Source organism: Brachypodium distachyon, chromosome 2 (genome assembly GCF_000005505.3).
Source record: "Brachypodium distachyon strain Bd21 chromosome 2, Brachypodium_distachyon_v3.0, whole genome shotgun sequence".
Classification (NCBI taxonomy): Eukaryota; Viridiplantae; Streptophyta; class Magnoliopsida; order Poales; family Poaceae; genus Brachypodium; species Brachypodium distachyon.
In genome coordinates, this window is record NC_016132.3 from 38097174 (window position 1) to 38112658 (window position 15485).

Here is a 15485-nt window from a genome sequence, read left to right on the forward strand (position 1 = left end):
TCAGTTGCCACGTTCGCCTTCCAGACCCGTCTCGATCCAATGCCACGTTGTGGGCCCGGGTCGTCAGAAACACCATCAAGCCGCCTAATCATCGAGATTAAGGTTTTTGAGACTTCATGTCCCAAGAGTTGTGGTTTTGTGAGACTGATAGCAACAACTGTGGTTTTGTGAGACCACTGTCACAAAAAGTGTGGTTATGTGAAATTTCCTCAAAGAAGAACCTAATGCTTACGTGAAGAAGAGTAAATTTCACAAAACCACACATATTGGGGCAGTTTTCTCATGCAGGCACCACTTTTGCTAATTTGCCCGAAAAACCACACATTTTCAGTCCGGATGTACCGACAAGCCCGTAATGACGCGATTAAACGAGTTGATAGTTTTCCTTACAGGTCGGACCCACATGTCAGATGAACTATCAAGCCCGTTATGTCCGTCCATCTTCTTCTTGCTCTCGGGCAAAGCTCCATGTGCTTCTTCTTCCTCGTGTCCGGGTCTTCGGCCGGATGCAGCTCGGCCACCGTGCCTTGTCCGCGAGACCGGCACCGCACGAGCCCGCAGCCGCCGTTCCGCACGCCCACGCGTGCCGTAGCTGCGCTATCTGCCCGCGCGCGTCCCTGGCACGTTCCAGCGCGCCTCCGCGTCCTGCCTGCCCGCGTTCCCGCGCGCCGCTGCCCCTGCTTGCCCGTGACCTCCCGCCGCCTGCCCACGCGTGCCCTAGCCTGCCTGCGCGTCCCCGCCTGCCCCCAGCCGGCCCACAACCGCCCGCCGCCTGCCCGTGTGTGCCCGCCGCCCGTCCGCGCCCCCGCCTGCCCGCGCGCGCTCCTGCCTACCCGTGTGCACCCACCGGTCCGCGCGCCCGCCTGCCCGAGCGCCCCGCCATGCCCACCCGCTTGCCCGAGCCTGCCCACGCGTCACCGCCTCCGCTTGCCCAAGTTAGAGCTCGGGATGCTCCCCTGCTCCCGCAGCCATTGATGGAGACATCATCTTCATAGTCTGTGCTTACCGGGCTAACGGGTCGGATCGGGTTCGGCCGACGTGTCACCTGAGACCTGACAGGTGGCCCGACCTTTAAGGAATACTGTCAAATGCGGTAAACATGTCATTTCGAGCTTGTTGATACATGGTGACTCAAAATGTGTGGTTTTTCGGACAAATTAACAAAAGTGGTGCCTCAACGAGAAGGCTGCCTCAATATGTGTGGTTTTGTGAAATTTATTCCGTGAAGAATTCCAGATAGGCAACAACCTTAATAGATTACCAATGGAGTCCCCGTTTGTTTGATTGATCAATAATGGTTATGGGAATTGCAGATAAAATTAGAGTGTCAGAGACGATGTGTTGCGTACATAAAAACTGAATTTGGTCGCCATCGATGGAAACAGAATTCAGATGACGCAATTGAACAAGTAGAAATTGTACCGTACAATTCGAATGTGCTCATCTCCTTCTGCTCGCACGTCTCGCCCGCGGCAGCATCATGGGTTTTTTTCCCTACACTCATTGAAGTTTCTGTCCGCCAACTAAGAGAAAAAAAATACAATAGAAGCTGCCAACGGAATCATAATTTATAGAGTAAATTTCACAAAACCACACATATTGAGTCAGTTTTGTCACGCAGACATCACTTCTGCTAATTTGGCCAAAAAACATACATTTTCAGTCACAATGTAACAACAAGACCGTAATGACCTAATTAAGAGAGTTTTCCTTACAGGTCGGAAACTGTCAAACCCCCTTGGCCCGTTAGGTCCGTCATCTCCTTCTTGCTCACCGACGAAGCTCCTTGTGCTTCTTCTTCCTCGTGCCCATGGTCTTTGGCCAGATGCAGCTCGGCCACCGTGACTTGTCCGCGAGGCCGCCACCGCACGACCCCACGGCACGCCGACGCCTGCCCGAGCGCCGCCTCCGCGCGCGCTCCGCGTCGCCTTGGACAGCTACCGCTTGCAGCGCGCCTCCGCCGTCGACCGCTGGGTCTCGTACGCGCTCAGCCACGCCGCCGCCAATGGCGGGCTCGAGCTCTGCCTCCGCCTCCGCCGCCAACCCATCTGCGACCGCCTCCGCTTGTTCAACCCCGACTCCACCGACAGCAGTTCAGAATCTTCGGACAGCAGCTACCGAGATGACGACTGGAACGAGACTGCTTCTTCAGACTCGAACGAGGAGTCTAGCTCTAGCGGCAGAGGTTCGTCTTCGAGCTCTGACTCCACGCCGGGCTCAGACGACGACGCCGTCTCCGAAGACGAGGCCTCTGCAAATCGCCCCCGGCCGCCGGAGTACACCGTGCCGAGGAGTCTCTTCTCCTGCGCCGTGCTGCGGTCGCTCAGCATCGGGCCCTGCAGGCTCTCGCCGCCGCCCGCCGCCGCCATCAGCCTGCCGTCCCTCGAGACGCTGCTCCTCACCAACGTCTCGGACACAGAAGCAGCGGTACGGAGGCTCGTCGCCGCCTGCCCGCGGCTCGCCGACCTCACGCTCGAGGCCTGCGGCACGGTGGCCGCGCTCTCCCTCCTGGCAACCCGCGCCTCCGCCGGCTCGCCCTCCGCTGCTGCCACCGCCTGGCCGCCGTCGCCATGGACGACGGCCACACGCTGGTCTGCTCTTTCGAGCACCGCGGCGCCGTGCCCGCCACGTCGCTCCTCCCGGCACCAGTGCCGAGCTCCTTGGAGTCGTGCAAGCTGGACATCTGCGGCAACGAGGTCTCGTGGCCGGAGGAGATCCCCAAGCTCGTGAGGTTCCTGCGGCTGCTGGCGGCGTCCGCGAAGCACCTCCACCTGCGGTCCCTCCGCCTGGGCTCCGGCCTCGGCCACCCCATGGCGACGGCCGCGCAACCATCCCGACGTTCACGAACCTCCTCCGCCTCGAGCTCACGGGGTGCCTGCCGCCCGGCGACGCCGACGCTTCCGTCCCCGCCGTCAGCGGCATCCTCCGGCACGCGCCGCTCCTGGAGGTGCTCACGCTGGTCTTCGAGACGGCGCCAAGCAGGTGCTGGGAAGATGCGCACGAGCTCAGGTACAACAAGCACGAGGTCCTGGTCCCTGATCCTTGCCTGATGAGCAACAGGGTGAGGGAGATGAACCTGGTGCACTACCACGGCGGCAGGGCGCAGAGGACGCTGGCCAAGTTCTTGCTCTGCAACGCTCTGCTTCTCGACAGGCTCTACTGTGGACTCGCCCGGGGGCCGCTGTGGATTCAGAACAGGCTCAGGGACGAGATCCAAGGATGGGCGATGAACAAAGCGGAAAATATCATCTTTTCCTAAATCTGTTAGCATTGTGTGGCTAGTTCGCTTGCTTTGTTTTCTTTGCACGCAATTACACTACTTAGTACTAGTCGTGTCGTTTGCAATTGAAGTTGGAATGTTTAAGGATTGTGTGAGTGCAATTTTCAAGTTTGCGGTGAACTTGTTGAGCCGTCTCAACAAGTACATGAAACTTCAATTGCAAACGTCTCTAATAGCATGAAACTTCAAGTACATGATACTACTAGCATCCAGTCCATCTACTTCTAAGTCTAGCAAAACATAAAACTAGTTGTGCACTTATACCAAAATTTATTTATTTAGTCTAGTCTTCCTGTGTATTCAAGCACTTAATATGTTCATATCAAAGTATACGCATTTGGGTATAATTAAGATAATTAATTATGAGTCTTGGCAATGAAAATTGAGCCCCGGTCATGCCGAAATCCTGGGTCCGCCACTTTATCTACCACATAAGATAACTGACAATTACGGTGACTTCTTGTGTAAATCAGGAGTAGTCTATTTAAAATGAACGGACAACCATGGACTCACATACATCAATCCAATCAGTTTATAACCAAAAGATGTGTACGTGTATATACCATATAGAACATGTGATCATTACGGTGATTTACAAGCAATTCAAAAGGTAGTTTTTTTTAAGTGAACGGATGACCATCAACTCACATCTTTATTAAAGTAAAGATAAAGATATATATACAGTCAAAGCGAGAAAAGTTTGCCTTCATTGGAAGGGGCCGGAGAATATGGGCATCAGCTATGATCACTATAAATTTCAGAAAAAAAACTACTATATGACGAAAGATTGGAAATGATAGATCTCTGCTAAAGCGAAATAATGTCTGGAAACAAAAATTTGAAATCCTACTCTTCACGTACGTACTTTGCTAGTTCTACTTTCGGGTTTCAAGGGGGAGGACTGCAACACTTTCAATTGCATTGGATGGGTTCAAGTTCAACCTCCTCCGCTTGGACGAAGGAGCAGCAGCAATCCATCTCTCAACTTTGGGATTCAAGTGCTGATACATCTTCTCTATTCCAGCGTCGATCCACATCTCCTCCAGAACCATGGCGTTCTCAGCAAAGACTTTGGTGAGCCTGACTCCAAAGCAGCAGCTCGTCTTCTCCTCTTCCCGCACCCGCAGGAACTGCACGCCGACTCTTGTCAAGCAGCTTTGCAGGCATTCAAACGAGTGCCCACTCAGTGCGGGGAGATCCGGAACCTCGTTGTCGTCGTCATCCTCGTCTCCGGCCGCCGCCGGCTGTGATCTGAGGAGCTTGAATCGTTCGATGGACTCCTGCAGGTCCCACCGGTCTTTCGATTCTTTCCTTTTGACTAGGTCGTTAGCTTCCCAGGGCATGACCCCGTACAGTGATTTGCGGGACAAATCGCCATGCGTGCCGAGCTTGATCTGGAGGTCGCGGAGCGCGGGGCAGCAGCGGAGCAGGTTGGCGATGGCCACCGCCGCCGTCGCTCCGGCGGGCCTGTGCATCCCCTCAAGGTCGAGGCGCTCCAGGCCGCCGAATGTTGGCAGGAGCTTGACACGCCGCGACTCTCTGGCGACGGCCAGGTCCTCGAGGCGGCAGCGCACCCTCAGCTTCATCTCCTTGGCGCCGGCGAAGTTGGCGAGGAATCGCCAGAATCTCCGGCGGACGCGGCCTAGGTCCGTTCAGAAGAACCGTGATAGGATTGGAGTGTCAGGCCGTCTACCTGCGCCAAGTCCGGCGGCGGCGGGGCCAGCGAGATCCGCCGGAGAATGCCCCTGTACCGGAAGCGCCGGAGCATCGGCGCGTGGATCTTGAATGCGCCGTGCTTGCGCGCCGTCCAGCCGCACTTGTCCAGCACGAGCGCGGTGGCCGCCGGGCAGCGGAGCGCGCCACTCTCGCCGAGGACGACTGACTTGAGGATGACGGCGGCGAGCGCCGGGGCCGCGTCGATGAGTTCCTGGAGAACCTCGAGCGGCAAGTCGCAGTGGCAGTTGGTGAGCTCCAGCACCCGCAGGGTGTTCGACGGAAGGGCGTCGAGGCGGAGGCGGTAGATCCCGGTGCGGAGGAACGACGACGGCGACCCGACCTCGTACTCGTGGTCGTGGATCTCCATCGCGCGGAAGGCCGAGTCCACGCCGGCGATCCGGAGCTCCTCGAGCTGGCCCGCGGCGGGGTGGGACAGCAAGTCGGCGAGCACGTCGACGCGGCGTCTCTTGTCGCGCAGGAAGCTCTCGATGGTGCTGCCGAACCTGCTCTCCACGCGGAAGGTGAGCCTAGTGACGAGGGCGACGGAGGAGAGAGCCTTGCCGGTGGTGGAGACGAAGGCGTCGCGCCCCGTGCAGAGGCGGCTGCAGTCGGGGTCGACGTCCGTCTCGAGGTTGACGGCGCCGGAGGAGAGCCAGCGGTCCTTCCACCGCCTGGAGAGCGCGGTAGTGGAGACGGCTTCCCTGGCGGGGGCGAAGTGGAGGATGCGGTGGAGGAGGTCGTCGCCGAGGCCGGAGAGCCGGTCGTCGCCTTGGCGGCCGGCCGCCATGGCTGTCAAGCCGCGAGATTGAGAATTAAGCGATCTCGATCGGTTGATCGACCCGCAGCCGCTCGCTAGGATTAATTGGGCCGGGATAACGAAAGTGGGCCTTTTTCCATGCTCTGATTTTTTTATATCGTTTTTAATTGAATTTCCGTTTTTCAAAATGAGATTTACCAAAAAAATTCATCTTTTCTTCTGCTCTTAAGTCTCTAAATTGAAAAAGTCTAGTTTTCGTAATTGACCAATTCGTTAACAAACCACCGAACCACTTTTTATTAACATAATGACAACGAACCCTTATTGCAGCTAATGTTACTAAATTCGCTGCTCTCTTTTTGCCCTTCCTTTCCTTTCCTCGCAAACAAGCAATAAACTAGGTGAGGAACAAACCCTAGCCACCAAGGAAAGGAACCCTAGCTGTCTTTGAGGAAAGTTTTGATCTCCGACAGTTCCCCTCGTCTCTGACAGCCAATCTGGCGTTGAAAGATGGGGAGAACCATGGATTAACGTATGGCTTCTAGTTTTTTCCTATCAGGTTTGTGTGTTCTTCACGGTGGCATCTTGACGTGGAGATGACGTCGTCTAGAAAATTGTTGTCCTGGTTTCTTCCTCGTTCTGGTGTAGTCGTCACGGCATACTCCATGGAGTCAGTGGTTATTGTGGCTCATCTTTTGGTGTTTTTGATCTTTTTTCTTGCCGATTTATCGACGAAGCAGCAGTTTCACGACTTGCCTTGCAAGAGGTGTGTCCCTGTCCATGGTGCGTTCAACGATATTAGGTTTTCACTGTTTGAAGTGGACGACTCATGCGGCTTCTCAAAACCTATAAGGTTGGTCCAGCTTGTGCAAGGATAGTGTTCTGCAATTTCGTCACCGAATACCTGAAGGAATATCAAGATGCAAAAGATGAATCTAGCGATGTTTATTTCGAATAATCTTTGTTACTTTTGTCCTTCTCAATTGTATCGATGTAGTGTACTTTCTTTTGTGAAATAAAGGCAGACCGTTATTTGAAAAAAACGAAAGTATCCTTCCCAACAAAAAACGAAAGTGAATTGTCTTTTTCTTAGAGGATCGAAAGTGAATTGTCTTTTGTGTCCGTCGAGAACGCTAACAAAAAAAGAAAAGAAAAACAGGACAACCACGCCGCCATCTCTGCCGCCCGCTGCCGATCTCTGTAACTCTGTTGGCGTCGCCGGCCATTCCTCTGGCCTCCACTTCACCCCTCTTTTCAAATCTATTGGCTGCGCCGCCCCCCTCCAACAACGGGCAACAGGCCTACCGCCCTACCCTTCCCACCCCCAGGCCCCAACCCCTCTCGGCGGCTCGGCGCTGCCCGCTCCTCGCCTCCTCCCCTCCCTCCCAGCCACCGCTCCCTTCTCGTCCGTCCTCGATCCGACCAGCGGGGCCTCCGTGAATGCACTGCTGCATCGCCGCCCCTCTCCCGCCCGGCTTCCTTGTCTCCAGCGGCGTCTGGTGGGCCGACTTGAAGTCCGTCTAGACTCTAGATCCACATCAAGGTACCGCTGTTCAGCCTCTCACACCTGTTCCACATCAAGTCGAATTCAAGGCGACCTCAGAACCGTTATTACACTTAGAATGGATTATCCAAACACACATTGGGTTATAAGGGATTATCCACACACATTTATTTGTTACACTTCGAATGGATTATCCAATCCAAGCACACATGTACACACATGAGAAAATTGATCGTGTCTAACTGCCCCTATGTCTTGAAGCTACTCCGTATCTCTAATCCCATGTTCAAGCATGAATCATATTGATTTACTTTTAGGTGCTATTTTGCATGCTAACATATTAGTATTTTACAGATATTAGCGCTTAGTTCAGAAGAAATGGGAGATAGAGAAAGGCGAGTCGTTTTTGTCACAGTAGGTACTACATGTTTCGATGCTCTTGTCAAAGCGGTAGACTCTGAGGAGGTTAAACAAGCACTGCTGCGGAAAGGTTACACTGATCTTCTGATTCAAATGGGCCGGGGGACATATGTGCCATCCAAGGTAACATTTCTCTCCATTTTCAGAGTCATTTATCAATTATCCTTATGTTGTTTTCGTTGGAGACTGGCTGACTGCCTTTTTAGTTGATGACTATCGCAATCCACTATATACTAAATGGGAAATAAGGGGCGGATGTCATGATGTTTTTAGTAATATCATCAAATGTTACAACTGCAAGAAGTCATGGATCTGTAATGGTGCTAACATTTATAACAGCTTATCTGAATGTGAGATCTGGATGGTAAATTGGTTTTTACTTGTGGAAAGAAATAGCATGAAGACCTTTTTCTGCAAATTGTGGCATCTGAAGAGGTAGCGGTACTTTACTGCTGCAGTCAGTTACATCTCTTGCTTGATGCATATCACACACATGGAAAAATAATCAAAACTTGCAAAATTCATGATAAAGTTAAACTGTAAAGGTGGCAAGGAAAGAGAACACATATAACATCAGGATAAAACATTGGCAGAAAAAATGTTGATTGTCCACGGTTCATGAAAGACAGTCAATTCACACCATTGAACCTATTTGCTTTTGCTAATTATGATTCAAAGCCTCATGGTTGAAAAGATTGAACTATTGTATGGTGAAGAACAGGTGCATGATTGGTGGTTGAGTGTACCAGAATCTAGTTAACTCAGCATTAGGTTATTAGAGGGTGTAAAAAAAGTGGGACAAATGAAGGATTCGAGGTAAAAATGGAAAATTGACTTACTCATGTGTTCATTGATTTCTTGTGGATATTTACATATTGCATTACATTATACTTTAAGAAATAGCAGAACAGAAAACCCACTTTCAGTCCTAGCTTTATTTCTATCCAGTATGTGTTCTCCTCAACTGTACCACGATTATTGTTTAAACAATTGCAAGCCATCTTTAATATTTCATATAGATACTTCTTTTGACTTTTATCTCTTGATCATCTGAAAATTTTCAACTAGTTGATTCGGCATCCTAACAGAACATAAACAACTTAAAACCAAAGATCTTGGTGCTTACAGCCAATTCTGATGTAACTATAGTATACAGTGGCATTGCAAACTTTCTCATACAACGCAGGTTTCCCTTAATCTTCAGTAGGCTGCTTTGTTGACACCAAAATAAGTCTCTAGATAATTTTCTCAGACATTTGTGTTTACACTCCAGTAATGGATACCTTCATACTTTAAGTAACTTGACTGTGCTATACTGCTATTGTAACATTAATTAATAATAACTTCTTTTGGTCGGTATTTCTAGGCTCATGATGGTTATAACATAAGTTTAGTCTAAAAAATAAGGGGAAATGGATTCATGTAGTTAGCATTGGTTAGTTGGCTGTCAGTAAATTGACATCTTGGTGCTGACTGTGTGAAGGATTCAGGAAAATTAAATCTTCAAGTTGATCATTTCACTTTTTCACCAAGCATTGCTGACTACATAAGAGAAGCATCCTTAGTCATCAGTCATGCAGGTGATCATCAAATGTATATATCCTGTTGAACATTGTGCTATGCTGGTCTGTGGTATTTGAAAGTCATCTGATTGAAGTTATTTGTTTATCCTTTGGCAACACGTCTTACTGCTGACAGGTTCTGGAAGCATATTTGAGACACTGCGACTGGGCAAACCTCTTATCGTCGTCGTGAATGAAGATCTGATGGACAATCACCAGAGCGAGCTAGCAGAGGAACTGGCTGAGAGGAATCACCTCTTCTGCTCCCGTCCACAGACGCTGCAAGAGACTGTCGAGGCGATGGATCTGGATGCGCTCCAACCTTACATGCCAGGAGAAGCGAAGCCAGTTGTGGCACTGATCAACAAATTTCTTGGCTTTCCTGTTTGATCGATAGTGGGAACCGGTGATATGGGGAAATGGCAAGATGGGATTGCGTAGCTGCCTGAGGTAACATCTCAAGATATCACCGCGGAGGAATCGCAAAGAACGTGCAACAGCACACTATTTTAACACAGGGTACTTATCTGGTTTTTATTTCATTTGTAAAGATGCAATATGACAATACTGAAATGAATTTAAAGTTAAGGCGGTTTGTTATTATATACAACTCAGAAATATATATACTGCGCTTGCGATGACCAAAATGAAAATAAAGTAAATTTCATTTTAAATCAGGATTTGTCGCTGAGTTTCACAACTATTCAGTAAAATCAGAAATCTACTCTTATTTGTTTGCCAGAATTTTGCACCACAATGTTCTACCGGATTAATAACCCATCGTGTTGTGGTTACGTTAAAAAAAAACTAAAATGTTGTACTAATTCATTTTGGATTTCAGGAACTAAACTTGTTTTTCTGGCATACTTGGTTCCAAGAATCTAATCTGAAATTACATGGAACAACGCTTATACCTAATCTCAATTTTTTTCTTCTAAAAGGCATCATTTCTTTGAAACTGTCTCTAATTTTCCAAATCCATGTGACGGACAAACATGAATTTTGAATACGAAATTCAAATTCAACCAAATAAAATCATATACTCCCTTCATCTCATATTAAATGCTGGAATACTACATGTATCGAGAGGTATTTTAGCATATAGATATGTCCATATTTTAGCATATAGATATTCCTTCAACCAAATGAGTACTCAATTTTTAGAGGTTTGTTGATATTTCGTCGGAATGGATTAAATAATTTTGTCCACGGTCGGGTGGTCAGAGGATCAGAGCTCCATGGCGGCGCGAGCTTGCCGGTTCACGGGTTCAAGCTTGTTCCAGACGTCTATCTATGGAAGAAAGGAAAAATCTTCAGCTTTGACTGATCCTCGTCTTGCATTGGATGGATCCGGATTGAGGTCGTGCTCGACTTCCAGTTTGAATCGGACTAAAAGCCGCCATCATATTACGGCAGATATCTCCTGCTGCCCAACCCCATTGCATCGAAATCGATCGCTTAATCCGCAGCTAGCTTGGTCGATCGATCGACCATGGCGGCCGGCCGCAAAGAGGACGACCGGCTCTCGGGCCTCCCCGACGACCTCCTCCGCCGCATCCTCCACTTCGCCCCGGCCAGAGAAGGCGCCTCCACCGCCGCGCTCTCCAGCCGCTGCAAGGACCACTGGCTCTCCTCCGGCGCCGTCAACCTCGAGCTGCGCGTCCCGGAGAGCGAGGATGACAACCCTAGATGCGTCAGGTCCCGGGACGATCCCCGCTTCTACGCCAGGCGAGACGCCATGGTCGCCGCCGCACACAGGGCGCTCGACAGGGCCGCCGACGGAGGAGCCGCCCCCGTCACGAGGCTCGGCTTCCGCGTGCAGGTCAGCAGAGGAGGCGACACGATCAAGGACTTCATGTACCGCGACGTGGACTGGCGCGAGAAGCACGACGTGCTCGCCGGCGTGCTCGCCCACCGCGCGGCGGGCCGGGTCGAGGAGCTCCGGGTCGCGGCCGTCGACAAGGCCGACGGCGGGGAGCCCATGTACTTCGAGACCAGCGAGTACGAGCTGTCCGCGTCGCGCTCCGGCCTCGGGTTCTTCAAGCTCGGCCTCGGCGCCCTTCCGTCGAACACCCTCCGCGCGCTCGAGCTCACCAACTGCAGCGGCCTCGTCCTCCCCCCCCGCCGCCCCCGCCGCCGAGAACAACGACGAAGGCGGCCTGTTCTTCCTCCCTCGGCTGGCATCCCTCCGGCTGCGCCACTGCGACGCGCCGCTGGAAACCGTCCAGCGCATCATCGACGCCGCGCCGGCGCTCGCCGCCGTCCACCTCGAGTCCGTCTCCTCGAGGAAGAAACCGACCGCGTGTCCCCGCGGAGCTGGTACGGGCACTCGCGGGCGCCGCGGCAGCCTCCGCTGGACGAAGGCGATGTCCGCACCCTCCGCTGCTGGGCGGCCACGTCGCTGGTGCTCGACCGGTGCTGCCTCAAGGAGCGCGGCCGCCTCGAGATCTACGCGCCGGCGCTGCGCCGATTCCGGTACAAGGGCGTGCTCCGGATCGTCTCGCTGAGCCCGCCACCGCCAGAGCTGGCGCGGGCGGAGCTCATTCTCATCGACTACGGCTACCTCAGGCGCAAGGACCAACGCGACGCCCGCCGGAGCTTCTGGCGGGTCCTCGCCGGCTTCGTCCACGCGAAGGAGATGAAGCTCGCGGTAAGGGACCTCGAGGACATGGCAGTCGCCAGCGAGGCGCTTCGGGTGCGGATCCTGCCGGCGTTCCGCCGCCTCGAGCGCCTCGAGCTCGAGGGCGTGCACCGGCCCACGGGGAAGACGGCGGCGGCGGCCATCGCCAACCTGCTCCGCTGCAGCCCCAAGCTCCGCGAATTCCGGGTCAAGCTCACCACCGCGCACTGCGATGCCAAGAGGGAGTCTGGCTACGGGCGCGATTACTTGAAGAGGAAGCATCGCTCCGATTTCCAGGACTCCGTCGACCGGTTCGAGCGCCACCGATCACAGCCGGCGGCGGCGGAAGCCGGAGACGATGAAGACGACGGTGCTGCTGAGTACGACGAGGTCTCTGACGATCTCCCTGGCCTGAGCGGGCGATCATTCGAGTGCTTGCAGAGCAGTTTGAGAAGAGTCGGCCTGCAATTCCGGCGGGAGAAGAAGGATGAGCACTGCTTGGGAATCAGGCTGATCAAATTCTTCGCCGAAAATGCCATGGTTCTGGAAGAGATGTGCGTCGACGGTGGAACGGAGAAGATGTGTGAGCACTTGAATCCCAAGGTTCAAACATGGATCGCTGCTGGTTCATCCAAACTGAGAAAGATGGACTTGCACGGTGCGGGCGCAGGCGTTGCGGTCTTGCCTCTTCCAAGGAGAGATTAGCAAATTCTCGGTTTGACCAAGTTTATAAACTGTATTTACTCATGTGTGCCACATGATGTATGAGATAGACGGAGACATGGTTGAGACTTGAGAGAGAGATAGAGAGATAGAGAGATGAATAAGTAGAAAAATCACAAATTATATACTCCCTCCGTCCAACAAAAAATGTCTAAACTTTGACTAAATTTGAATGCATCTGTACACTAAGTCATGTCTAGATACATCCAAATTTTGACACTTGAGACATCCTTTGTTGGACGGACGGAGTACTCCTTCTGATCCTAAATTCTTTACTCAAATTTGCCCAAATATGGATGTATCTATTCTTAAAAAACGTCTACATACATGTAATATTTCGGCAACAATTTAGAATCGAAGGAAGTAGTACACACAGAATGGAAATAACACGATGGATTTTATTTATTTATTTAGATGAACATTGATCTATAAAACCACCAACTGTTGCACACTTGTGATTTCTTTATTTCACTCTAACATTTCTCATAGTAACTCAATCACTCTGATCCTTGATCAATCAAACATGACTCTGCAGACTACTTTGGCTAAATTTAGGGCTGAATGCGCCGATTTCTTCTCCCCTGTTGTTCTTAAGGTTCTGAGCTTCTTGAATAGAGATGCCGTACGCGTTGGCGATGACATCGACGGGCAAGGCACGCAGGATAGAGTTCTTCCCCGCAACATTACTAACCATAGAGTTTGCATTGGTCTTGAATGCGATGTACTGGAATCCTTCACGCTCCGCCTTCTTTAGAACAACATAGTTTTGTGGTATAATTAACAGCTGTCCTTGACGAAGAGGGCCGTCGACCTTGGTTGTTCACGACCTGAACCCATGCATGTCCTTGGATCATGTATACCACGCTATGGGCATTAATGTTCCAAAATGGTGAGAGAATGGCATTCTGCAATCACAACGAATTTGTATAATTAAATAGTGTTACTGTGTTTATGCAATGAAGTTTAAAACAGTGACACGGGTCCATCACAATACAACATTAGATATACCTGGTAGAGATTTACTCTCGTAGCACTCATTTGCACGATGTTAAGGATTGGGAAATTCTGACCATTAAGGTGGGTTACACTGCTAGAATGTGGGTTATATGTGTCGACACGACTGGGATCTTCGATGTTTAGCCTTGGCTCCAGTGAACAGTAATTCTCCTCCAAACCGTTGCGACTGGCGCCTGACATTTGTCCTATTTGATATGAACTCGATTGTCCTTTCTGAGCTTCGATTGGTTGGAAGGGTTGTTGTTGGGTACCAACAGGATTCAAGAATTCAAGGTCATCGTTCACACGAATTATTTCACCTCTTTCGGCATTTTGACTCTGAATTTTTGTGTTGTCTGTTCACTAATACCAAAGGCTTGGCTAAGCAACTGAACATTGAAACCCTTGAATATGTTTTGTCCAGACCGTAGCACTCCATTGTACTTACCAGCCAACACAAACTCCTAAAAGTCCAAATTGACCAAAAAAATGAGCATCAAGACACCAACTAAAAATACTTGAAACCTTGCATCTGAACCAGTGGAAACAAAATCTATATGTCTTCCATATGTAGTTACCTTTTGTGCAGGTTCAAGCTGATTAGCGTTGCTATTTATGTCAAAAACATAGACAGCTACAATCGGCACATCACCATCATTGTAGAACCAATGCGCAACACCAGCTGGTAGTGCAACAACATCTCCTTGTGTAAACTGTCAGATCCTTTGGTGCTCATCTCCAAAATTTTGGCTTTGGCTTGGCCTTTAACCCAAGATAGGTTGGGCTTGCCCGAATTGTTGAAACTGCTCCTGGAAAGTCTCTGGGCACCCAGGTAAAGCTAGTCCTACAAAACCAGTACCTACAAAATAACATGTTGTGTCAATATTAGTAGGCTTGCAGATCGATGCTGTTGTAACATTAGACGCATAAAACACATAGAAACTCCAAATATGGTATAGCATCGGAACTGAACTATTCAATCGAACACCAACCTTGGATGATGTAGACTAAGCCAAGGGTGTTGTGGTATCGAGGTAATAAGAGGCCTCGAGGCTCGATAACACGACGTATGACAGATACGCCGGTACAACGAAATTGCTCATTCTGCTCATCAAAATACTCGGTCAGTCTAGAGGCTCGATAACACAACGTATGGCAGATACGCCGGTACAACGAAATTGCTCATTCTGCTCATCAAAATACTCGGTCAGTCCAGCTTCTGATCTCACCTGTCGAAGTGGTTCAACTGCTTGCAGCCTATCAAAATTGCACTCTCTAAAACCTCCTTGACGAGGGCTTTGCCATGGGGAGTCTTGTGAAAAGAGTTGAGCCATGGATCCATGGAACAAGAGGAAAATGCAAATGTAAGACAAAAGTGATGGGAAACTAGTAGTTGCCATGATTGTTTGAAGAGATGGGAGAAGCTTGGTTGATGCTAATGTTATCAATGGAACTTAGCTTTTATAGCCATGGAAAATGGTCTAGGATTTATGTGGTGACATAATTTGTTATGATAGATAAAATGATATACATGATGACTCAGAGTTGATCTAAAAGTGTGAATAGATATAGTCTTGGCTCACAAGTTAGGTGTTTCTTCCCACCTACATCAAGAAACTTATGACACAAGCTTGAATCACTTTTTTTTATCTAGATACCATGACTGTTTCTAGTGGGTAGGTCGTGTTGGCCGAGGTTTTTTAATCCAGATACCATGGGTGTTTCTAGTGTGTAGGTCGTGTGGGCCGAGGGGGGGAGTGTGAGTTCACATAATTTGAGCAAATAAGTCTACAGTACTGACGTTGAACTCAGCTCACATGCACATTTTTTGTTATGTCTTGAAGAAGCACAACCACAAATAGGTCAATTTTGATAAATACAATGACGCACGCTCAGCTCCTGAGAAT

General features: G+C 50.3%; 1 protein-coding gene and 1 pseudogene across 1 annotated transcript; one reads left to right on the top strand and one right to left on the bottom strand.

Annotated features, from left to right (window-relative positions):
- Positions 1-6898: 6898 nt before the first annotated feature.
- LOC100832454 (UDP-N-acetylglucosamine transferase subunit ALG13 homolog) lies at positions 6899-9842 on the top strand. The gene is made up of 4 exons (XM_003568994.4): positions 6899-7296; positions 7612-7800; positions 9161-9257; positions 9376-9842. Exons 2-4 carry the CDS (start codon positions 7636-7638, stop codon positions 9627-9629), a joined length of 516 nt encoding a protein of 171 aa, XP_003569042.1. The 5' UTR covers positions 6899-7296; positions 7612-7635; the 3' UTR covers positions 9630-9842.
- A 3257-nt stretch (positions 9843-13099) lies between these two features.
- Positions 13100-14978, bottom strand: LOC100822530 (annotated as a pseudogene).
- Positions 14979-15485: the final 507 nt, after the last annotated feature.